The following is a 25,636-nucleotide window of genomic DNA, read 5'->3' as shown; positions in this document are numbered from 1 at the left end:
GATAATCAGAGGGTTAGATAGGATGGATAGTGAGAGCCTTTTTCCTCAGATGGCGATCGCTAGCATGAGGGGGCATAGCTTTAAATTGAGGGGTAATAGATATAGGACATATGTCAGAGATAGTTTCTTTACTCAGAGAGTAGTAGGGGCTTGGAATGCACTGCCTGCAACAGTAGTAGACTCATTAACTTTAAGGGCATTTAAATAGCCATTGGATAGTCATATGGACGAAAATGAAATTGTGTATGTTAAATAGGCTTCAGATTGGTTTCACAGGTTGGCACAACATTGAGGCCGAAGCCTGTACTGCGCTGTAATGTTCTATGTACCAAAGATATTATATTAATCATAGTTGATGTTAACCTCCATTTGGGATAGACAGATTGGCAAAGAAAGCCATAAGGAAGAAATTCAGTGTCTATTTGGGATAGTTTCAAATAACAATATATTTTGTGGATCGAATCAGTGATTAGGCTATTTTGGATCTGGTTATGTGTAATGAGGCAGATGATGAGAGAGTAAAAGATACCCTTAGAAACTGTGACCATAAGATGATAGAATTTAGCTTTCAGTTTGAGAGGGAGGAAATGGAGTTGGAAACAACTGTGCGAAACTTAAACTAGATCAATTACAAAGCAATGAATCAGAGTTAACTGGAGTGAACTTGGAAAGGATTTTAGCAGCAAAGATGGCTGAGGGACAGTGACAGACATTTCAAAAACTAATTCGCAGCTCACAGCAAAGATATATTTCAGCGAGGAAAAAAGATTCTAGGAAGGGCATAAGACACACATAGTTACGAAGGAAGTTAAGGATAGCATTAAATTGAAAGAAAAAACATACAAAGTGACAAAGATTAGTGATATGCCAGAGAATTGGGAACCAACAAAAGGTTAAAAAATCATCAAGAAAAGAGAATGTATGCTTCACGGGTACTCTAACAAGTAATTTCAAGCTGGGCACCTTCTTTAAATATATATATATATATATATACATATATAAAAAAAGCAAAAGTGAACATAGACTTCTGAGAGAATGAGACTCAGAAAATAATAATGGGGAACCAGAAAATTACAGAGGAGTTAAATAAATACTTTTGCAGCAGTCTTCATGGTAGAAGATAGTAATAGCATCCCAAAGTTACTAAATAATCAAGGGGCAAATGGAGGACAGGAAATACATACAATAATTGGCACTACAGAAAATGTACTCAGGAAAACTAATGGGGCTAAAGACTGATAAGTCCACTGGGCCTGATGGGATACAACCCAGGATATTAAACAAAGGAGCTTCAGAGATACTGGATGCACTGGTAGTCATTTTTCACAAATCCTTTTCAGAGGATTGTAACACTTTTACTTAAAAAGAGGAGGCCAAAAGCAGATAACTGTAGCAAACAAAAACAGAAACATCTGAATGATCTCAGCAGGCCTGGCAGCATCTGTAGAAAGAAATCAGAAGTAACATTTCAGGTCCAGTGACCGTTCTTCAGAGTTCTGGACCCAAAATGTGAATTCTGATTTGTCTCCAAGACGCTGCCAAACCTGTTGAGATTTTTCAGCAATTTCAGATTTTTGTTTCAGATTTCCAACATTCGCAGTTCTTTCAGTTTTTTGTTTACAGTAATAACTCTAGGCCGGTGGCTTAACGTTTGTCATTGCAAAAATGCTAGAGTTTATTATAAAGGATGTAATAGGAAAGCAATTATAAATACAGAAAATGAAGAAGTCAAATCAGCATGGCTTTATGAAGGGGAAATCTTGCCTGACAAATTTACAGCAATTCTTTGAGGTAACAAGCAGGATAGTGGTGGATGTAATATATTTAGATATTCAGGTGGATTTTCATAAGACACCATACATTAGGCTACTTAATGAAAAAAGGAGCCCATTGTGTTGGAAATAGGACACTAGTATAGATAGAGGATTGGCAAAGTAATAGAAGATGGGCAGTTGGTATAGGAATGCTTTCTTAGAATGGCAACCTATAACTAATAGTGTACCTCAGGGGTCAGGGCTGGAATCACCATGATTTACAATATATATTAATGACTTGGATGAGGAAAGTGAATGTTATAACCAAGTGTGCAGAGGACACAAAAATAGGTGGGACAGCAAATGGAAACAGTCTGGTTAAGCAAGTGGGCAAAAATCTAGCAGATGGAATATGATGTGGTAAAATATGAGGTTTTGCACTTTAGCAAGAAGAATGTATGAGCTGAATATTACTTAAATGGAAAAAAAGACTGCAGAAAGCTCCAGAACAGAGGGATTTGGGAGTCCTTGTGCATGAATCATAATAAGCTAGCAGCTAGGTTCAGCAGGTATAGAGAGGCAAATGGAATGTTGGCCTTCATTTCAAATGGAATGGAGTAGAAAATTAGGGAGGTTTGCTAAAACTATACAAGTCACTAATCAGGCCACAGATGGAATACTGCGAATGGGTTTGGGCCCCTTATCTAAGTAAAGATTTTTTGGCATTGGAGAAGTCCAGAGAAGGTTCAGAAAGCTGATTTCAGGTTTAGAGGCACTGTTTTATGAAGAGAGGCTGAGTAAATTGGGCTTTTACTCATTTAAAAGTAGGAGAATAAGCAATGACCCTCTTCAAACATATGAGGTTCTGTGGGACTTGACAGGATAGCTGCGGAAAGGTTGTTTCCCCTTTTGACAGAATCCAGGACCAGACAGCATAATCTTAGAATAAGAGGTCGCTGACTTAAGGTAGAGTAATTTCTTTTGTAGAGAGTAATAAATTTGTGGAGTTCTTTCTCGCAGAGGGCTGTCAAGGCATGGTCATTAAGTATATTTCAGGCTAAGATAGTCAGATTTTTAGTCAGTATGGGAATTAAGAGTTAGAGGAAAAGGCAGGAAAATGGAGTTTAGAATTATCAGATCAACCATGATCTCACTGAATGCTGGAGCAAACTCGATGGATTGAATGGCCTACAGGTTGTTCTGCTAATAACATGCGCTTCATTAACACAAATTCGCTCTTACACAATTGACAAATTGGGGACACTGTTTCTAAAGCGTGAAGTTTTAGAGCAAATATTGATTAAAATGTGATTCCGGCCCCTTTAGTTTAAATGATGCTGCTATTACACGATTTTCTTATAACATGGGATTGCACAAGAACAGAACTACCGTATTATAGCAGAACTGACTGCACATCTGCTCCTGTAATATGGTCTTAATACAGCTGTCAACAGCAGCTTCTAAGACTAAACAGTACATTGTCAAACAGAACAATTTTATTTCACAACAGAAGGAGTGGCATATCAACATTGCAAAGACTTTTCATTGGTTAGAAGAGGAACAATATAAAATACTAAAACTTGAGGCAAGTGGTCAACAGGCTCCTATGAATCACAATTTTTCTTAAGTAGTCAAACTGCTGTTTGCCAGTCTTTAATTAACTAAAAATAGGATACTTGCATTTTTAAATGCCAAGCTTGAGTTGTCAAGATAGCTCAACTACAGTGGGGCAAATAGACAAGGAGGCTCCCAAACACCTCTGACAGTACAAGAATTATACCCACAAGATTGGATTTAAAAGCAGCACACACTATTCCAATTGAGCTAATACGCATTAATTAAAACTTGATCAGAATTTATTTTTATAAAATTACTTTCTCATGTTTACTTTACAAACCATTTAAACATTAGCACATTATATTAATACCATGCTGTAGGTAGAAAACAAAATATATTGCTTTTTACCAATCTATTTTCTAGCTTTTAAGAGTCCAACTTTATAAACATCCCAGGCAAACCATTTTAAGATCCAATCAAAGTAAGGGAAATGGATTTTAAGCTATTTCACTATCGTATGTACAAATATGTTTTTAAAGAGAAAAAAAAGTCTGTAAGCAAGCTAAGCAAAGTTTTGAAATTCCATTACAAAAGCTGTTCTGTTTTGTTAGATTGACTGAAAGCTGATTATAAATTGCTTTTATAGTTGATGAGAAGCCAAGGTGTATTGGACTGCTCAATTAATATCCTAACATTTGGTGTAAAACAAAAAGAACTACAGTCTTGCATATGCAGGGGCATGACACAAATAGTTCTTGGTCACAGTACTTTGTACCTGACTGCGGTCCTTCCAGGCTGCAGGGCAAAAGAAAAGGTTTACGGAGTAAAGGGATAGATTTTAATAACACCATCTTTATGAACAAGTGCTATCACATGGCAGTCCAGTACGTGCATTTTGGCCATTAAATAACCACGACAATAGTGCAACCCCAGGCTATATTGTTGTTTTTGGTTATTTAATGGTACATTTTATGGGATATTTAAGAGTTCTCACTAACTCTTTTATGACTTTAATTTGGAGTGCAAACAAGCATTCAGCTTGAAAATTTCCACTGCCAAGGTGGTTGTTCAAAAATGCTTGAAAAGTCGCTTCATGGAACACCGAAAGAGCTATTATTGTTTTTTAGTTGCCAGGAAAATGAATGCTCAAAATAAAATTAGTAACAACTTAAAAATCATCATAAATATTTCAGGGATTCTTCCTATTGATTTCTAAAACTTCAAAGTGGAACGGTGGAAAATCCAAAGATGAGGTTTTTCTTAGCATTATCTTCGGATGGAAGATTGGGGAACTTGAGTAGAAATTCTACTCCATATCACAAAATGCAACATTAAATGGTCATACCCAGTTGCCTCATGTTAATATGGGTATTACATGCCTTAATCTGCCAGATTCAATTAAAATGGCAGGGTAAAATTATCAATCCCATGATCATGAGGATTTGAGCTACATATGTGTGAGTCAACATGCATTCTCTTCGCTTCTCCATTGGAGTCTTGGCATTAGTGAATGTAACCAATTAATTCACTATTTAAGGGAGCCAGCACTGATTACACTGTATATGGTTTGAGCTGTTCATATACTTTTATAAAGAAACCTGCCTTCTTTGTTGATTGATTCACCATTAACATGTTCAATAAAGTCAGATGTTTGTAATTTGAAGCCAAACAACTATATCTAGGCAGTTGTTTCTTTTTCAGAGAGGTACCCTTTGGCTTAAGCAAAACAGTCACACACTTATCCATGGTTCTCTGACATTTTGGCCTCAAAGCAGGAAGGATAGAAGGATAGAGTCACAGAGTCAGAGAGATGTACAGCACGGGATCAGATCCTTCGGTCCAACTCGTCCATGCTGACCAAATATCCTAACCTAGCCTAGTCCCATTAGCCAGCACTTGGCCCATATCCTCTAAACCCTTTCTATTCATATACCCATCCAGATACCTTTTAAATACAGGAGTTGGGAGGTCACGTTATAGCTGTACAGGACATTGGCTAGGCCACTTTTGGAACATTGCACGCAATTCTGGTCTCCTTCCTATCGGAAGATTGTTGTGAAAATTGAAAGTGTTCAGAAAAGATTTACAAGGATGATGCCAGGGTTGGAGGATTTGAGCTATAGGGAGAGGTTGAATAGGCTGGGGCTGTTTTCCCTGAAGCGTCGGAGGCTGAGGGGTGATCTTATAGAGGTTTATAAAATCATGAGGGGCATGGATAGGGTAAATAGGTAAGGTCTTTTCCCTGAGGTGGGGGAGTCTAGAACTAGAGGGCATAGCTTTAGGGTGAGAGGGGAAGGATTTAAAAGAGACTTAAGGAGCAATCTTTTCAGGCAGAGGGTGGTGCGTGTGTGGAATGGGCTGCCAGAGGGAGTGGAGGTGAGTACAATTGCAACATTTAAAGGACGCCTGGAGGGGTATATGAATAGGAAGGATTTGGAGGGATTATGGGCCAGGTGTTGGCAGGTGGGATTTGATTGGGTTGGGATATCTGGTCGGCATGGACAAGTTGGACGAAGGGTCTATTTCTATGCTGTACATCTCTATGACTCTAAATACTAAAATTGTACCACGTCCTCTGGCAGCTCATTCCACACACGCACCACTATCTCTGTGAAAAAGTTGCTCCTTAGGTCTCTCTTATATTCTTTCCCTCTCACCGTAAATCTATGTCCTCTAGTTATGGACTCCCTCACTCCATGGAAAAGACCTTGTCAATTTGTACTATCCATGCCCCACATGATTTTATAAACCTCTATAAGGTAACCCCTCAGCCTTCGAAACTCCAGGGAAAAGAGCCCCAGACTTTCAGCCTCTCCTTGTAGCTCAAATCCTCCAACCCTGGCAATATCCTTGTAAATCTTTTCTGAACCCTTTCACGTTTCACACCATCCTTCCAATAGAAAGGAGACCAGAACTGCACACAATATTCCAAAAGTGGCCTAACCAACGTCCTGTACGGCCACAACATGACCTCTCAACTCCTATGCTCAATGCACTGACCAATAAAGGAAAGCATGCCTATCTACCTGTGATTCTACTTACAAGGAACTATGAACTTTCTCTCCACGGTTTCTTTGTTCAACAACACTCCCCAGGACCTTCCCAGTAAGTGTACAAATCCTGCTCTGATTCACTTTTCCAAAATGCAGCACCTCATACTTACCTAAATTAAACTCTATCTGCCACTATTCTGCCCATTGGGCCATCTGATCAAGATTCTGTGTAATCTGAGGTAACCTTCTTTGCTGTCCACTACACCTCCAATTTTGGTGTCATCTGCAAACTTACTTACTATAGCTCCTATTTTCACACCCAAATCATTTATATAAATGATGAGAAGAAGCGGACCCAGCACCAATCCTTGTGGCACACCACTGGTCACAGGCCTCCAGTCTGAAAAGCAACCCTCCAGCACCATCCTCTGTCTTCCACCTTCAAGCCAGTTCTGTATCCAAATGGCTAGTTCTTCCCGTCTTCCATGAGATCTAACATTGCTAATCAGTCTCCCATGAGGAACTTTGTCAACCTCCTTACTGAAGTCCAAACAGATCACGTCCACCGTTCTGCCCTCATCAGTCCTCTTTGTGATTTCTTCAAAAAACTCAATCAAGTGCATGAGACATGATTTCCCATGCACAAAATCATGCTGACTATTCCTAACCAGTCCTTGCCTTTCCAAATAAATGTAAATCCTGCCCCTCAGGATTCCCTACAACAACTTGCTCACTCCTGATATCAGACTCATCAGTCTATAGTTCCCTGGGTTTTCCTTACCACCTTTCTTAAATAGTGGCACCACGTCACCAACCTCCAGTCTTTTGGCACTTCACCTGTGATTATCAATGATACAAATATCTCAGTAAGGGGCCCAGCAATCACTTCCGTGGCTTACCACAGAGTTTTAAGGTACACTTGATCAGATCCTGAGGATTTATCTACTTTTATACATTTCAAGACATCAAGCACCTCCTCCTTTGTAATATGGACATTTTTCAAGATGTCACCATCTATTTCCCCACATTCTATATCTTCCATGTCCTTCTCCACTGTAAACACTGATGCAAAATAGTCATTTAGAATCTCCTCTGGCGGTTCCACACATAGGCTGCCTTGCTGATCTTTGAGGGGCCCTATTCTCTCCTGAGCTACCCTTCTGTCCCAAATGTATTTATAAAATCCCTTTGGATTCTCCTTAACACTATTTGCCAGAGCCAACTCATATTCCCTTCTTGTCCTCCTGATTTCCCTCTTAAGTATACTTCTACTGCCTTTATACTCTTCTAAGGATTCATGCGATCTCTCCTGTCTATATGCTTCCTTCTTTTTCTTAACCAAAACCTCAATTTCTCTAGTCATCCAGCATTCCCTACACCTACCAGCCTAATAAATACATCAGAGCATTGGTAACAATGAAGAATTATTGATCTAAGTGATACTCACTCTTGGTTATGGGGATCCAGGGAAACATGGACAAATCTCTCATTACTACCGGGCCCATGAGTGTCAATCTGAAAAAGGAAAAAAAAAAGCTAAGAAAAGTATGTGATACAAGTAGGGTTGTGAAAGCAAAAACATACAGCGATTTTCTGTAGATAGTCTATATCCCACCAATGGAAGTGATTACTTTTCCTAGTAATGAAAAGGCCAGCAGTCAACCAAAATATAATATGCTAGCAGAGTTGAAAGAGTTGAGTCTTTTTTTAAAAACTGCTGCCTGTTTTATCTTTTTGTAAAGAACAAATTTCTTAATTCTTTGCATGTTGGAAAGAAAATACAACATTTAAATTCATCATATTCATATTTGAAGAAATGGCTGGCAAGACAAAAATTCCAATGGCTAGAAAGCTATTTGTCTTTTAGGTTTGAAGTGTTTATTTCAGTCAAAACTGTTAAATCTAATTATCTTATTTTGGTATGTATCAGAAAATCTAAATTTTCTGGTGCCACACAATTAAAGGAACAAAGTAAGGCCCAGTGTAAAGAACAACATAACAGGTCAGGCAGCATCCGAGGAGCAGGAAAAACAACGTTTCGGGCATGAGCCCTTTATCAGGAATGAGGGCTGAAGGGGCCTCGGGAAGGGCTCCTACACGAAACATTGATTTTCCTGCTCCTTGGATGCTGCCTGACCTGCTGTGCATTTCCAGCACCATCTAATCTTGGCTCTAATCTCAAGCATCTGCAGTCCTCACTTTTGCCTAAAGCACAACATAACAGATTACTAGGCAAATATTTTCCATTCCTGAAAAACATTTTCTATTTTATTAAATGCTTGGGAAATGATAACTTGTCACTGCTTAATCAAGGCATTGTACCATTTTAAATTAAATTTTCCAAACTTACTGTTTTAAAAACAAAACTAAATTAAATCTCACGCAGTTCATAAAAACTACCACCTGATCTCAAAATGATGCTTAATAATAATGTGACCCTTATATTTCACAAAATAGTGATTTAGAGCTGAAAAAAAATGTCTTATGTAAGGATTTAATTGTATAATATTTGTTAAATATATTCTTTGTTTAAAATCTAATTTAATACACCAAGTGGCGCAGCTAACATTTGCTTGATGGGGGATGGGCAGAGGTGAGGAAAAATTATGTTATAAATTAATGTTTCATGTTGATAGTTTATATCCTGCAGTACCTGCAAACTAATTTCTATTTTAGATGCAAGCAATATTTTCTCTAGCCAAGAAACAAACAAACTCATGACCTTACTACAGATTTTTTTCCTCTAAAAATATCTGCAAAAGAGATTTTCATATGTATCACTGACTCATTTTAGTGGAATATACCAATACATTTTTTACACCATAGTGGCAAGGTGAGCAGTTCACGCATGTTTCATGCTGAATTAAGGTTTCACAATCATATTACCTCATGGTAGACACAATGCTTTTCTTCAGTTGCATATTATAAAACATGTGGAGGGAGAGTGCTTCCCCTTGTTCACACTGTTGACTAGCCCTTTCACAAAATATTAATCATGTTCACTGTCATACCATCATTAAAAGACATCATTCTAAAAAAAATCATTACATGCCAATTCTGATTTCTTACTATTAGTGAAATTTTTAAAAAAGCCATACAAATGCTGTATCATTTATTTATATTGTTTGAGTTTCACTTCAATAATCTAATGTGAATGCAACTTTTGTAGTTGGGGAGAAAACTGCATGGTATTCCCTTTACACCTATAATTCTATTTTAAAACTTTGCTTTTACCTTTTATAAGATTGTTTCAATTTGATTTTTTGATGACATGCCATTGTTAACCAGTTTTATAAAGTTAATAAATTACAACTGTTACATTGGAGACTGTATTTCATTAAGCAACTATACATCAACTGAGAAGTTAACCTACTGCTGTAGACCCTGTATGGAATATAGCTTTAACTGAACTTTCTATTTTCTTCAGTGCTCCTGAGGTTTAGTTCCCACAGGAATTTAGATCTGCCATACCACCTTTCCAAATTGCAATTGCAAAACGTAAGTACATTGAAGGTAATCTTTGACATACTTGGTTTTATTACAAAGTTATATTGAATTACTAGCATCTCAATACTACAATTAAATCAGGTGTAGACTTCAGTGAATAAATCAAGACAACTAGAAATGAAACCATAACTTCCCTTTGAAGTATTGCATTCCGTCTCAATAAAGCAAGCTGGATAATTGAACAGTGTACTCTTTGCAAAAAAAAGGCAAATGCCATAATTGAAAATTATTCATTAATAAAAAAAGTTAAAAAAAAGTTATTTGTTCCTTCAAATCAAAGCAATTTCTGGAAATTGTTCAATTTACCTCCCATATTCTTGACTTTATTCCACGTTAGCATTCACTTTCATAAATATAACCATTAAATTACTTTTCTGACAATACATGAAATACATTTACTGTTGAGCATACTTACGGCTGTATCACATCACACCATTAATATAATTGCAAGTACTGCTGCAGTTACATAAATGACTATAAAACGTGTGATCAATTGCCTTTTGGGGATGTAAAATAGTTTTTATTTCTCTCAGCCATGTCAAGTTTTAAATACTAGCTTGTACTATATAGGTATATTAGTCTAATAAATGCCAGCATCTTGCCTGTAACTACTGTCCAATCGAAGTGGGTGTACTATTTCGCTTGGCTAAATTATTTCTAATCTAAATTCATAAAAATAGAAATTATTTTCTTAATCCATCATTCATGGCTCATTTCATTTTTAGATGACAGTAAAGCATTACATTTCTCACTGAATAACTGTATACAAATGTTTTGTGACCTATAAGATTATCAGTATGAATATAAAAATAGATATAGTAATTCAAACCAAATATTAAAGAGTGCCTCTTTTTGCTGGCTAACCATGAATATGGCCAGTGAATGACAATTTTACTTAAAAACTATGGAGAGGAGGTGGAATGATGAGAAGAGAAAAGAAAAGTTGACTGAAATAGTATCAACAACTGGAGTCAGTCAAACTACAAACCTATTTTTAGAGCATTTCAATACTATTGTAGTGGGTGGGATAAGGATCGGCTTAGAGTTGTGCAAATGTGTATAGAGACAAATTTCATGATGCCACACTTTGAGATAAATACATCTATATGAAGTGTAGAAAATGAATTAATATTCTAGGATGAGCTAGCTTTTGCCATGTTTACTTTAGTAAATAAAAAATGGTTTCCATATATAATCAAATACTTTAGCACTGATTTTTTTTCCCTCCAGAATTAATATGCAATAGGACAAGCTGAAGATATTCCATGATAGAAATAATATACTGGGAATCAGGAGTGCTCTTGTGTGAGTTAACCATCTCAACACTGTGAGGAACAATAAATTTCAATGAAAAGGGAAGCATGACTGCTTCTTTTATCATATAGTGGAGAGGAAATCATAATTGAGTTTCATCAGGACTTTATGAGCTTATTTCAGATTCATGTTTCGAGGTGATTATTATGCCCTTTAAATATAAAGACAGCAAAATAAGTTTGTTGCTTTTTATGTTGACAATACAGTTATAAATTTGCCTGCATCCAGAATATTAAGATAAGAAATGCTGCAAATCAGTCTCCCTAAAGTGGGTTGGCCATTATTCAGAGTTGCATGACTCAGTCAATTTCCAAACCAAGTGCTAATTAGCTGTGTTTTGTGTATGTGCATGTTGAAAATGGAAAGGGAGAGGGAAAATGTGCACTGTAATCTACTGCACAAAACAAAATACTGAATAGATACACAGACTGAAATATTTATTCAGTTGGTAGATTAGAGTACAGCATTGTTAGCAGTCTTGGACAAAATCAGCAGTCATCTTACTTTTTCAACATTTATGGAGAATGTGTAGATTGAGCAAGTTATGGTATTTTGTATTTGTATTTAATATCATTTAACATTTCTTATTATAAATATGATGAGATTTCACTGTGGCGTGACTGTAAAGGATAACTCGGTTGATGGATAATGAGGCAATCTACATGTCATATTTCTTTATGCTCTTGACATGAGGTTGTACTGATGAACTCATTGTGTATTCTGGGAGAAAGGAAAGTCATATTGGGAAATCACTGTGGGAAAAGGTACTCTGTTGCATCATTGAAATAAAACAAGATTTACATTACAAAAAAATTATATTATACTTGAATAATTTCCTTCACATAATTAGTAGCTCAAAGGGCAAAACTGATATTTAATGAAATCTTAATGTAGGTACGTATGCATCATCGTATAATATTTGGAATGAACAATAATGAACATTTATTTCAAGATAATAATCACAAACTTCTTTTAGATTTGTAGCCCTCGAAAGTTAGTAAAAAAAACTTTGCAAACTGTCTGTCCTCGTGGTTAATTAGTGTAGAAACACAGTTCAATTAGAATATCTAAAATTCATTAATACATTTAATTAAGTAAACTATTGTTTATATTCCAAATGAAACTGATTTTTAACCACTTATAAATTCGCACAACTTCACATATATCAAAGGAGATCAATTGTCCAGGCTCCAGTAAATGTTTTTCATGCTGAAATCATTTATCTGCTTTCATTACTGTGTGAGATGATTTCCTCATCAATCTCCATGATCAATTTATCATTGTATCTGTAAATTAAAATTTGTCTCATAAATTCATTTCTACATAAATTATTTCCAGGTACAAAAATATATTGTATTTTCAATAAAGAACAGAACCATGATTTTTGTTACGGCGCAAGCAAAATATTTTTAAAGTATATTTTAGTGATCTCTTTTTATTGTTCAGGTTTTGGCATATACAATCCATGACAACACTTTAGAATTAAATGGCAACCTTGTAATTTCCATTGAACGAGCAGATTTTCATAATGGAAGTCTTCACAGTTATTACTTTTTTGGTACAGCCTTTACTGTTTCTTATACTATGGCGGATTCCTTTTGTAATCTATAGCTCGCCCATGTACTTTCTCAGAAAACGTATGCAATGGATTCGCTGTTACCACAGTGCAATTACGTGCTTATTCCATGTTTTTTCTCCACTAAACATTCTACTGAATGTGGAGCCAAAAGGTAACTGGTCACAATACAAAAGTTAGATAATGACATATCACAAGAATCTGGATTGGATTCGAAATAATAAATTTTAAATTTGTGGATGGCATCAAATTATAGTGGGTAGGGGGTGGGAGGGGCTTGCCAATACTGAGAAAGATGGCAACAAATTGCAGGATGACATTAATAAACTTGCAGAATAGAGGAATAATTAGCAAATGACATTGATAAATGGGAGGTAATACATTTTTTTTAAGAAGAATTCAGAAGCAATTTATTACTTGTTCAGTGTGAGTCTACTTGAGGTAGACAAAGAGATCCTGAAGTAAAAAGATACTAATCACTAAAAATTGCACTACAGTTTGATAAGAAAACCAAACAAGGCTTAGTTCTCGAGAGATAGAACTGAAACGTAAGCAAATAATACCAAACTGGTGTTGAAACATGGGTTGGACACCACTTGAAATACTGGTTGCATTTCTAGTTGCCATATTTTAAAATGGGTGCACAGGCATTGGAAAAAGGGTAGAGAAGATTTACAAGAATGCTGCAGGATATATGAGGTTATATGTATCGGAAAGGATGCATAGACCTGATTTCTTTTTTTTTGGCAAAAAGGATGAGGGGGGTGACCTAATGGACGTGTTTAAAATTACAAATGGTTTTGATAGAGTGGATACAGGGAGAATGCTTCAAATTATGGGTAACAGCATAATAAGTGGCCATTGATATGAAACAGTCAAAGATTTAGTAAGGAATTCAGAAGAAATATCTTTACCTGAACAGTAAGGAGAATAGGGAGTTCTCTAGCACAGGGAATGGCTGAAGTGTTCAATATGGAGGCACTTAGGACAGCTAATAGATTTAGCTGAGGTGAGGCAGGAGAAGGCACATATGAAACAAAAATGCCTGTATGGACTGGCTGGGCTGAATGGGTGATTCTGTACTGTATATTAATGCCAACCGACACAAAATTAAGAGATTTTGTAATTCAACTCACTGTAATGTGCTGCATTCAAATATATTTTTTCCCAAAATTCAAGTCAAAGTAAACGTTTATCTCTTACTTTGGATATTGGATTAAACATTCAACTTGAATGCGAATGTAGAAAGGACAGCTGATTGCCTGAGCCTTATAAGCAGCTTTCTGAGCTGCAATTTATTTTTAAAAATGTTACAACTGAAAACTTTCATTTTGAGTGCTGTGAAACAAACTTGTTTACTAGACCATGAACTTCTATTAGGGCACTCATTTATTTCAGTAGAAGTCTCATTTGAAAGATGTGCTGGAATGTCATTCCAACATGTTACTGAATATGAAATATACTGTAATCTGGCCAGACTGCCGAATTTATGCTGTGATCCTGGATAAGACCACCAAATTATTTAATGATATAGTTAGGGACCAGCAACATTTTATTATTAAAGTGACATACATTGAAATCCAGTAGGCTAAGAGAATAAAGCCATAATATTCCATAATTTTGAATGAAAAACAACACTTTATAACACAAGTTAGAACTGTAGCATAATCTCTAACACACGTAAAACTTATTTCTAGCACCAAGAATTAACATGTAACAAACAAGGGTGATATACTGCGACTGGACATCTCATGGAACACCTGAGATATACCTGAGAAATCCCATGGATTTTTCAAAAGCCCCATCCCTAACATTAATTCCACAGTGAGTTATTAAATCTCAAATTTCACAAGGGATTATAATTCTTCAGTTTTGTTGATATGGCTTGAAATACCCTCTCAAGAGCCTGTCTGACAAGGACTGCGTGAACAACTGCTCCTGTTCAAGTCCAACACCCTCTTGTTCTTGATCCAGACTCTCTCGGACTCTGAAAACTACACTCAAGTAGTTATTTACAGGCACAACTTCAGTTTTTCACCAACTGCTAGCATCAACAAGTTAAAACTTTCCTGTGCTTTCCCTGATTTCTAATCTTGCCTATCTGAGTCAAGCAAATAATGATTATGCCTTTCTCCCAGCTAACTGAAGTTAGATGGTTGGATTTCACGAGTCAATAAGCATGGTTTATTCCCTCTACATCTCTGTGATAAATGAATACCATAAAACCGAAAGACATAGAAGCAGAAATCAGGACATTCAGCCCATCAAGTTTGCTTATTCTCCCACTTTCTCCCCATTACCTTTGATCCCCTTGACAAACAAGAACCCATCTACCTCAGTCTTAAGTATATTCAATGATCTGGCCTCCACAGCCTTCTGTGGCAGTAAATTCCTTAGATTCACCACTCTCTGGCTGAAGAAGTTCTTCCTTATCTCCATTCTAAAAGGGCTTCCCATTACTCCAGGTCTGTCCCCTCGGGTCCTCATCTCTCCTACCGCTGGAACCATCTCCCCAACATCCACTTTGACCAGGCCATTCAGTATTAGAGATCTAAGTTTCAATTAGATCCCCCCTCCCAACCATCCTTCTAAACGCCATCGATTAAAGATCCAGAGTCCTCAAACGTTCCTCATATATTAAGTTTTTCATTCCTGGGACCATTCTCATGAACCTCCTCAGAGATATTGGGCCCAAAACTGTGCAGAATATTCCAAATATGGTCTGACCTGAGTCTTATAGAGCCTCAGAAGTACATCCCTACTTTTATATCCTCTCAAAATAAATGCAATAATTGCATTTGCTTTCCTAATTACTGACTCAACCTGCAAGTTTACCTTGACAAAATTCTGGACTAGAACTCCCAAGTCTCTTTGCATTTCAGACTTCTGAATTTTCTCCCCATTTCGAAAATTGTCCATGTCTTTATTCTCCCTATCAAAGTGCATGACCTCATGTTTTCCCACCTTGTACTCCATCTGCCACTTCTTTGCACATTCTCCTACCCTGTCCAAATCCTTTTGAAGCCTCTCTGCCTCCTCAATGCTACCTGTCCCTCTACCTATCCTTGTATCATCTGCAAACTTAGCCAGCATGTCCTCAGTTCTTTCATCGAGACTGTTAATGTATAAAGTGAAGTAGTGATCCCAACACAGCCTTGATCACCACCTGTCACCAGCTACCATCCTGAGAAAGACACTTTTATTCCCACTGTCTGCTTTCTGCCAACACCTTGCCTCGAACACCTTATCTTAAAGCAGCGTCCAAAGCAGTACCTAGTCAAAGGCCTTCTTGAAGTCCAGGTAAATAAGGTCCATTGGCTCTCCTTGGTCTAATCTGCTCATTACTTCCTCAAAGTATTCTACCAGATTCATCAGGCATGACCTCCCCTTGATGAAACCATGCTGACTTTGCCCTATTTACCATACACTTCCAATATTCAGAAATCTCATCCTTCAGAATGGATTATAGGATCTTACCCACGACTGGAGTCAGGCTAACTGGCTGTAATTTTCCATTTTTTTGCCTTACTACCATTTTAAACATGGGTGTCACATTAGTGATTTTCTAGTCCTCTGAGACCCTTCCTGTCTCTTGTGATTCCTGAATGATTACCACTAACATCTCCAATATCTCTTTAGCTATCTCCCTTAGAACTCTGGGGTGGAGTCCATTTGGTCCAATGAGTTATCCATCTTCAGGCCATTCGTTTTTCTAGCTCCTTCTCCTTGGTGATGGCCACAATAATCTGCTCTGCCCCCTCACTCTCTTGAATTTTTGGGATATTATTCGTGTCTTCCACCATGAAGACTGATGCAAGGTAATTATTCAGTTTCTCAGCCATTTCCTCATTACCCACTATCTTTAGAGCATCATTTCCAGCAGTCCAATGCCCACTTTTAACCTTTATATATCGAAATAAACTCTTACAATCTTCTTTTATATTACTGGCTGGCTGACTTCATACTTAACCTTTCCCTCCTTATTTCTTTATTTGTTGCCCTCTGTTGGTCTTTGTAAGCTTACCAATCCTCTGGTTTCCCATTGTCCTTCGCAAAATTATATCTTTTCTCTTTTGATTTTTATGTACAGTTCCATGTAATCTTGGATAACTCCATATTGATGGTCTAGCTAAAAAAGTGAGTGGGAGGTTGGTCATTGGTGCAAAGGGAACAGTTAAAACTTATGCCAAACAAAGTAGCTTAATGTTTTAAAGTTAAAAATCAAGGACTGCCTTGAGGACAGGTATGCCATTGCAACGAGTAGCTCATAATTCTGAATATCTTCGTTTGTCAATACAAACTCAAATTTAACCCCTATCAAGTTCTCTCAGGGCAGTCTGCTTCAATTCACAATGGCCCTTCCTGCCTCAGCATCCTCAATCAATTTTGGAACCTCAACATCTATTTCAGACTCCCTCCCTTCCTTGTCCAAGAGCTAGGTTGTACAGGGTGTAGGAAACCTTGGATAACTCCATATTGATGACCCTACACATCGACCCTGTTCTACAATTAGTGGAGTGTTCCTCCCGAGTGCTCCAGGCAACAGAAGTCTGTCACCAGAAGATCAGTTGCTTGTTTGATGATGACCTTAGGGGATGGCCAGCAAACATTGTAAAATTGTTCAATGTCTGCCTGACGATTTTGTACCTGGGTCATCAGTCATGCCTCCTGGAAATACCCATTGGTGCAGGAGGGCAAATATTTGCTTGTGTAGGTTAGTGAGCCTGGTCAGCCCTTTACCTCTTGCACCATGAGTGTTTAATTAATACATACAAGACAAAGCATTTCTCACAATCTGTTAACAGAGAGAGGCTTCATCTCTTCTACTGTAAGCATTTAATTACAACAAGCAAGACCTTATATGACTGAAACTCCTCATGAACTGGTTGACTTGGTCAAGCTTCACAATTTATATTATAAATATTTCTACAAATAAATGACTTGGTTATGAAGGAGCCAAGTAATGGAAGGGATTTGTACTCATGGGACTTGGTGAAGAACACTACCCCACTAGACATAGTTGAGCTTATGAACACATCTGTTTTCTACTTTTGGTAAACAAATTGCCTGTGAATCTATTTGAGACAGGCTGGGATGTTAATGAGTATTCATGGCAGCCTAATGAATGCAAAAGTAGTGAAGGTCAGGAAAGCTGATCTACCAGAAAGGTTCTGAGAACTTAATAGTAAAATCTTAAACCACCATTGGGAAATCACATTTTTATCTTTCCCCTCCATTTTACAAATTTTGGGTGAGCTTAGATGATTTGCTCTAATAAACCTTAACTGGTTTATGAAACATATCCAGTCCACCTACCATGGTGAACTTCATGCATTGTCTATTGAAGCTGAACAATGTGTAGTATTCTTACCACAGACGGCTAAAGGGCTGTTTTAATACTAATGGAAGTCGTGGCGTATTGGTATTGTTGATAAGAATGAAATTGCTCCATGTTTTTAACATGGTTATAAACTGATTTCATTCTTGCTAACAATGATTAATAAGATTTTCTTTCAATAACTTAAAATTGACTAGTCAATTTTTAGAGGAAATAGCTAAAATACTGGTAAGGAAAACAAAATGAGGAGATAAAAAAATTGATATGAACAGTAAATACTATCACTGCAGTTTCTCCAAATCTAAGTGACAAATATGATGGTACATGCATGTCTGTACCCTTCAGATTACAGATCACCTCTACTACCTCTGTCAGATTAATTTACTATGGTTAATCAGGTGGAGTATATTAATAAATGGAAAGGGAACATTTTTTCACTCGGCTTAGAACCAGGACTGACTGCTTCAGAGGTAGGTTGACAATGAAGTTACTACTAATTTGAAGTAAAATTGAGAAAGATTTCTCTGCATACTGTGTACAGTGAAGTGAGATTTTTTTTGTCCTAAAAGTTCTTAAGCTTTTATTAGAAATAGGCAGAAGAATTTTAAACAAATGTTAATTTTTGAGAAATGTGTTCTTCTGCATGGTGGAACATTTTTACTTGCAGTGTCCACGAATTTTGTGGACCAGGTTTGTAACACAGAGTGCCAATTTAGTGCAGTAATTGACATTTTTTGTTTAGTGGAATTTGGTCTACTTGGAACTTGTTTAAGATTTTAAAAATTATGGTCTAAGCATGTGGTGTCATTTTCAAGGCCAGTATTTATTGCTGATCCGTAGCTGCCCTGAGAACGTAGTAATGGGTCCTTCAAATCATTGGCGTGCTATGACTGAGTGGCTTTCGTAGACACATAAGTCGTTAGAACATTGACCATGCAGTTTGGGACTGCAGGTACATATAAGCCAGACTGGAAAGGATGGCAGGTTTCATTTACTAAGTAATGTTAGTAAGCCAAGCTGAGCTTTGATAATCACTTTTACAGATATAATTTTCTGAAATTTCCAAATATTTAACACAAATGTTCAAATGACCTTGATAGTATTCAAATTCATGACCTCTGGATTATTATTTCAGATCCCTGGGTTACTAGTTCTTATGAAGATGCTTCATTTTCTTTTCAGACTTGTCTTAAAAGGGTTGTGAACCAGCTCATTTAGGAAGAGTGAAGAGGTACTTAGTCTTTTTTTCAGAAAAGGGGTCATTAAAAAAGATACATTTTGACCTTTTCTTCCCCCAAGACACTTTATGGGAGTCACATGGCTTAAGATAATTATCATCTTAGAATCAAAGAATCCCTACAGTGCACTGCGAGCCCATTTGTCACATTGAGTTCGCACTGACCCTCTAAACAGCATCTCACCCAGACCCACCTCATCCCCATTTTTACCATGGCAAACCTAAATAACCTATATATCCCTGGACACTACAGCGCAATCCATCTAACCTGTGTATCTTTGGATTGTGGGAGGAAACTGGAGCATGCAGAAGAAACCCACACAGACACAGGAAGAATGTGCAAATTCCACACAGTCACCTAAGGCTGGAATCGAACCTGGGAACCTGATGTTGTGAGGCAGCACTGCCAACCAATGAGCCATTGTCCTGCCTATTCCCTGAACCTATTTGCTGAATATTACTTGGCTGGGTATATGGCTGCTCACAATGTGGTCTCTTCTACACTGGGGAAACAAAGTGCAGATTGGGTGACCGCTTTGCAGAATAGCTACATTCTGTCTACAAAAAAGACCCTGAGCTTCCAGTTGCCTGCCACTTCAACACAGATACTCACCTTACAGCCAAGTCCAATAAAATTAAGGTTTGAGCTCTCCCATGTCCTTACCCCAATCCCCATACTTTAGGCCTTAGATTAGATTAGATTAGATTCCATATAGTATAGAAACAGGCCTTTCATCCCAACAAGTCCACACCAACCCTCCGAACAGTAACCCACCCAGACCCATTCCCCTATTTTTACCCCTGACTAATGCACCCAACACTATGGGCAATATAGCATGACCAATTCACCTGATCCGCACATCTTTGGATTGTGGGAGGAAACCGGAGCACCCGGAAGAACCCACGCAGATACGGGGAGAACGTGCAAACTCCACACAGACAGTGGCCCGAGAACAGAATTGAACCCGGGTCCCAGGTGCTGTGAGGCAGCAGTGCTAACCACTGAGCTACTGTGCCACCCATATCCTTGTTATCACATGGTCTGCTTTTACACACAATCGATTGTTAGCCACCAACAGTCCTCACTGACAGTTATTTATCCTCCTGGCCAGATCATTACCCACACCTTTCTCAGTCCACTCTTTGGGCTCTATCCCCATCTATCAATTACTCCCTACTCCGTCCCCCCAACCTGCATATAAACCAACATTTTCCTAGCTACCAGCAGTTCTGAGAAAGATTCATTTGACCGGAAATGTTACCTCCGATTTTTCTCCACAAATGCTGTCTGAACTGCTAAGCTTTTCGAGTAATTTCTGTTTTTGTGGCTGTTAGGAGTTAGATTTTGATTTGGATATTGTTTGAGATCTGTTGGAGTACAGCCTGCTGAGAGTGAAGATAGCCAAACATACCTTCTGTGTTTCTGAGAAAGGACTTTTGAGGGTTCAGTCTGATAACACAAATCCAGCTGTTCTCTTGAAAAGCTTCTGAAAGAGTTTTTCTCGGTGTTTCCTGAACTAAATGTATCCAGGGCCCAGAGACAGCTTCCTGCATTTACTGACACCCATCTGTGTGTGCCAGGTCACTGGCTAAATGCCATTTTTAACGTTTCGTATCTATCCCTTTTTCATACAAGAACCAACAATTATTTATCAATTTCTTTCCCCCAGACTTCATCTCTGCAGAAAAAAAACTTGTTTTTACCCCATTTCTGTTTTTCCTGGTGTTGGTGTTATTTCAAAAGATAAATAATTATACTTTTACATTACAAATTATGTATCATTCTGATTTTCATGTATGTCAAATGAGTATTGTTTTATAATTAATAAGCAACATAATTATTAATTTTAGAAACTTGATGATTTGTTTTATTCTAAACAAAGTATAAAATTGGACAAACTGTACCAGGGTAAAGCATTTAAATTGGTGTTGTCACCAAAGAATGGTGGGACTAGGAATGCCAGCACACTCCTCCAACCTTGGTTATAACATTAACAAGAAATACAAGTACATTTCACTTGCCCTGGAGAGCAGGTTATCATGGGCTTGGTGTCAAGGAGTGTGTAAGGCACAAACATTACATCACTGTAGTGTCTCCCTACTTTTCTAACTAAAAGTAAATGTGGAGGAGTAGAGAAAATGCAGTTGGTAGGAGAGTAAGTAGTATTTCATTGGATTGAAAGGCGTCAGATAGCAGCAGCTCAGCAAAAAGTATAGGCAAGTTCAAATAAAGTCCTTTTAATTTAATATAAAAAGAGAAGCATTATAGGGCAGAGAGGGAGTGGGGTTGCATGGCTGAATGGCCTGTTCTTAAGTTTCATGTCACAATGTGAATTGCTATCCTTTACTTAGGGCATGCTGAACAAACAGTGGAGGTTTTCCTTTGAAAAGTAATTTTGGTGAATATGGTAAGGATTTTGAGGGTCACTTGCTTTTTATAAAAAAAAATGAGGAGGGAATGGGACAATGTTAAAGAAAAAAAAGTGGGTGACACGGTGGCACAGTGGTTAGCACTGCTGCCTCACAGCGCCAGAAACCCGGGTTCAATTCCTGCCTCAGGCGACTCTCTGTGTGCAGTTTGCACATTCTCCCAGTGTCTGCGTGGGTTTCTTCCAGGTGCTCCGTTTGCCTCCCACAGTCCAAAAATGTGCAGGTTAGGTGAATTAGCTATGCTAAATTGCCAGTAGTGTTAGGTGAAGGGGTAAATGTAGGGGAATGGGTCTGGGTGGATTGCGCTTCGGCAGGTCGGTGTGGACTTGTTGGGCCGAAGGGCCTGTTTCCACACTGTAAGTAATCGAATCTAATCTACCACAAGATGAGCTGGCAGTGAAAGAGACATTCATTCCAACAGTCTGAATGCAGGACACAAAGGAGAAATAGCAGAACTAATACTATTTTAAAACTACTCTGATCTACCAAATACTATTCTATGTATTCCTTTTCGATTTGACTTCTGGCAAATGCATTTCCTTCATTTTGTAATTTCACATTATTATACGGTGTGCAGAAAGATATCACGTGGGTGTGATCCTTGCCCCACAATTGCCTCGTGCATATGCTTTCAATGAATAAAGCTTCTGTTACAAAGATTCTATACTATCCATTTTAAAAGAAAAATAAAATCTTTATATTTTCCAATTTAAACTCCTAACCCACATGACAGATTTTGAATGCATCATGAGCAGTAAGCACTTTTCATTGGGACAGAAGACGAATGAATGGGGTAGTTCACTCTTCAACAAAATGATCTCAGAATTCTTCAACACATTTTATTCCATTATTTTGGAATACCAAAAGAGTACATTGTCTTAGTTCAAATTATGTTATCTTTTTTTGCTGCATTAGTATACATCTATAGGTGGAAATATTTTAGTTGACTATCTTCATCTAGTTTATTTTATACACTTTGATAAGTGTATAAGTGTGATGATTTATCACCTTTTATGATGTCACTTTTCAAAGCTAAGGATGCTGAGCATATTATAAACTTATTCCTTATAACTAAATATTGAGCACTGGCTACATAATTAACTTTTAGGGGTTAATTCAGTTTTCATTTTAGACTGGTGAAACTCAGCAAGTCTAGCAGCATCAGTGGAGAAAGAAACAGTTAACATTTTGAGTCCAGTGAGGCTCTTCTTCAGTTAAGCTATATTGTATTTGAAATGTTAACATGATTTCCCTCTCCGTGAATGTTGCCAGACCTGCTTTGTTTTCCAGTGTTCCTGTGTATATTTCAGATTTCCAGCATTTGTAGTATTTTGCTTTAATTCATTTTAGACTGACCAGGGCATTGCAGAGCTTCAGCAATGGCTTCTGGGGGATGTGAAATTAATTTATTTGACATCATCCCAGTATGAGTTATTATTATCAGTTAAAGGCACAGGACTGGGAACAGGCTGCTGTCAACTTAGTGGTAAATGGGGTATAAGTGGAGGGCTATTTTGCACGAGCAAGTCAGTTTCTAAGAGAGAAGAAATTATCACTTGTCATATTATCTCCTAGCTAGATATTCTAGTGTAAAACATAGTCCCAAACAGAAATATTTTCAGAATTATATAAAAGCTGCTCATCACTACAGAACTGTGGTCTGAGGCATCAATTGACAATAGACTCAAACTTGGGTTAATGGGTTATGAGGCAAGTGTCTTAACTGATACGCTGCTGCATTGCTGTCTTAAACAATTATCTGCAGAAGTTGCACTGTCAGACATCAAAGCCTATTTTGTGTCTTATGCCAGAGGTTACAATGTTTACCAAACCAGAATGTCCTGCAGAATACTGATGTCATTTAACATTATTCAGATACTGATGAGGTTAGAAAAGAAATTCTGCTAAAATGGCACTCGTTCTTAATGAGTTTGTTGTTTGTCATTTGCCATCTACTTGACCTAATACTGTTCATAAAAATAATTGATAAGAGGATACAACATGTGTCTTTGCTGTATAAAATGAGCTGACCTAACCCCACAACAAAGGAGTCAGTAAATGAGTGAATGAATCAAGGTTGTGAATTGCAAAAATACAGTCCTTGTGACACACGTATGAATTCTATTTATGCAATGAAAATGCTGAAAAGTGTCAGTTCAATTTCAGTGTCTATTTTTATGAATACAATTAAATATGGATACATAATATTTCTGGGGTGCCACGGAGGCTCCGTGATTAGCACTGCTGTGTCATAGCACCAGGGACCCAGGTTCGATTCCAGCCTCGGGCAACTGTCAGTATGGAGTTTGCACGTTTTCTCTGTGTGTGTGCGTGGGTTTCCTCTGGAAGCTCTGGTTTCATGCCATATTTCAAAGATGTGCAGGTTACATGGATTGGCCATGTTAAATTGCTCTTAGTGTCCAGGCTAGGTTGATTAGCCATGGATAATGCAAGGTTATGGGGAAAAGATGAGGGGGTGGGTCTGGATCAGATCTCTCTGGAGGATTGGTGTGTACTTGATGAGCTTCCACACTGTAGACATTTTATGATGCCAAAGCATGAGCTACAGAGTACACTTTTCTGCCCACTCTTCATTTATATTATACCATCTGTAAATACAGGCATGAATTTTACTATCAGCATTGTTGACAATATTTCACCAAAATAGAGCAATTTTGGGATAAAACACAACTTGTTGGAGAAAAGCTTCTGGCCTAGTAGTGTCTATGGAGAGAGAAAGTTAATATTTTGAGTCTAGTATGACTATTCTTTGGAAATTTGGATATTTTATCTTAAAATTGAAGGAATGTAGACTTCATCACCATAGGATTATCCTGGAATGCAAGGTGACTCGAGGAATTTTTTCGAATGAAAACCAATTATTTAAGCTCCTTTCCTATGTCGTCCGCTCTAACCCACAGGGAGCATGAGAATCTCATGGATTGCTTTAATGACCAAGATTGAACTACCCAAACAGCTGCCTCTACCACTCCCCTCCCTCAAAAAGCCCACAAGGCTGAGCTTCCTCCATGGCCTTCATCTGTCTTAACCCTAAACCCAATTCTTTATCTTCTTCCCCTCCATCTCCCCTCATGCTCTCTTCAAACTCATCATCCATTAGATCAATCTCCTGCTCTCTCAGTCCTATTCCTACTAATCAAGATCTCTTCCTACCATCAGGCAAAATCAGAAGCCAGGTGAAAACAGCAAAAGCAGTGCACTGCCACATCAACGCTTCATCCATCCCTTTCTGTGACCACCTTCTACCCCAAGTATAACAGAGCCTGTGGAAGCCTCATCGCCTGTACAGCCACCTACAGACTCATCCTTAGAGTGGAAGAGAGTCATCCTCGTCTACAAGTGACTTCTAACGTTGTTGATGAGAAGAAAACCAAGCAATCAAACAGACATTCTGAGGACACAAGAATAAACAAACCCTACTCAACAGAGTCCATGAAGACTTTTGAAATATCCAAACGTTCATACAAACGTCAATAATTTCAAATAGCCAAATAGATGGCTGGGTTGTCCTGCAGTCAAACAGTGTGGTGCCGGAAAAGCCCAGCAAGTCAGGCAGCATTTGAGGAGCAGGAGAATCGATGTTTTGGGCATAAGTCCTTTATCAGGAATGTGTACTGGAAAGTCACACACACACCAACCAGATCCTGAATTACAACAGCAACCACCCAAACGCATACAAGAGACGTTGCATTAGGACCCTACTCAAAAGGGCTACAATGCAAAGCAGCACACCCGACCTGCAAAGGGAAGAGGAACACCTCTACAGAGTTTTTGCCAAGAACGGATATTCCAGGAACTTCATCTGCAGATGCCTAACAGACAAACAGCATGACGAGGACCTCCATGACCTAACTCACTAGCCATGCTACCTTCCAAAAATAACGTCTTGGAACTAACAACCAGACATCT

General features: G+C 37.9%; 1 protein-coding gene across 2 annotated transcripts in view; it reads right to left on the bottom strand.

The window, feature by feature from the left end:
- Positions 1 to 25,636, bottom strand: part of gpatch2 (G patch domain containing 2) — a 298,900-nt gene that overhangs the window by 73,472 nt on the left and 199,792 nt on the right. For both annotated transcript variants that reach the window (XM_043695793.1, XM_043695794.1), the window contains one exon: positions 7,752 to 7,819. In XM_043695793.1, coding sequence (XP_043551728.1) covers positions 7,752 to 7,819 — 68 coding nt within the window. The remainder of the gene's footprint in view (positions 1 to 7,751; positions 7,820 to 25,636) is intronic.

Source organism: Chiloscyllium plagiosum, chromosome 9 (assembly GCF_004010195.1).
Source record: "Chiloscyllium plagiosum isolate BGI_BamShark_2017 chromosome 9, ASM401019v2, whole genome shotgun sequence".
Classification (NCBI taxonomy): Eukaryota; Metazoa; Chordata; class Chondrichthyes; order Orectolobiformes; family Hemiscylliidae; genus Chiloscyllium; species Chiloscyllium plagiosum.
This window is presented reverse-complemented; position numbering and strand designations above follow the sequence as displayed.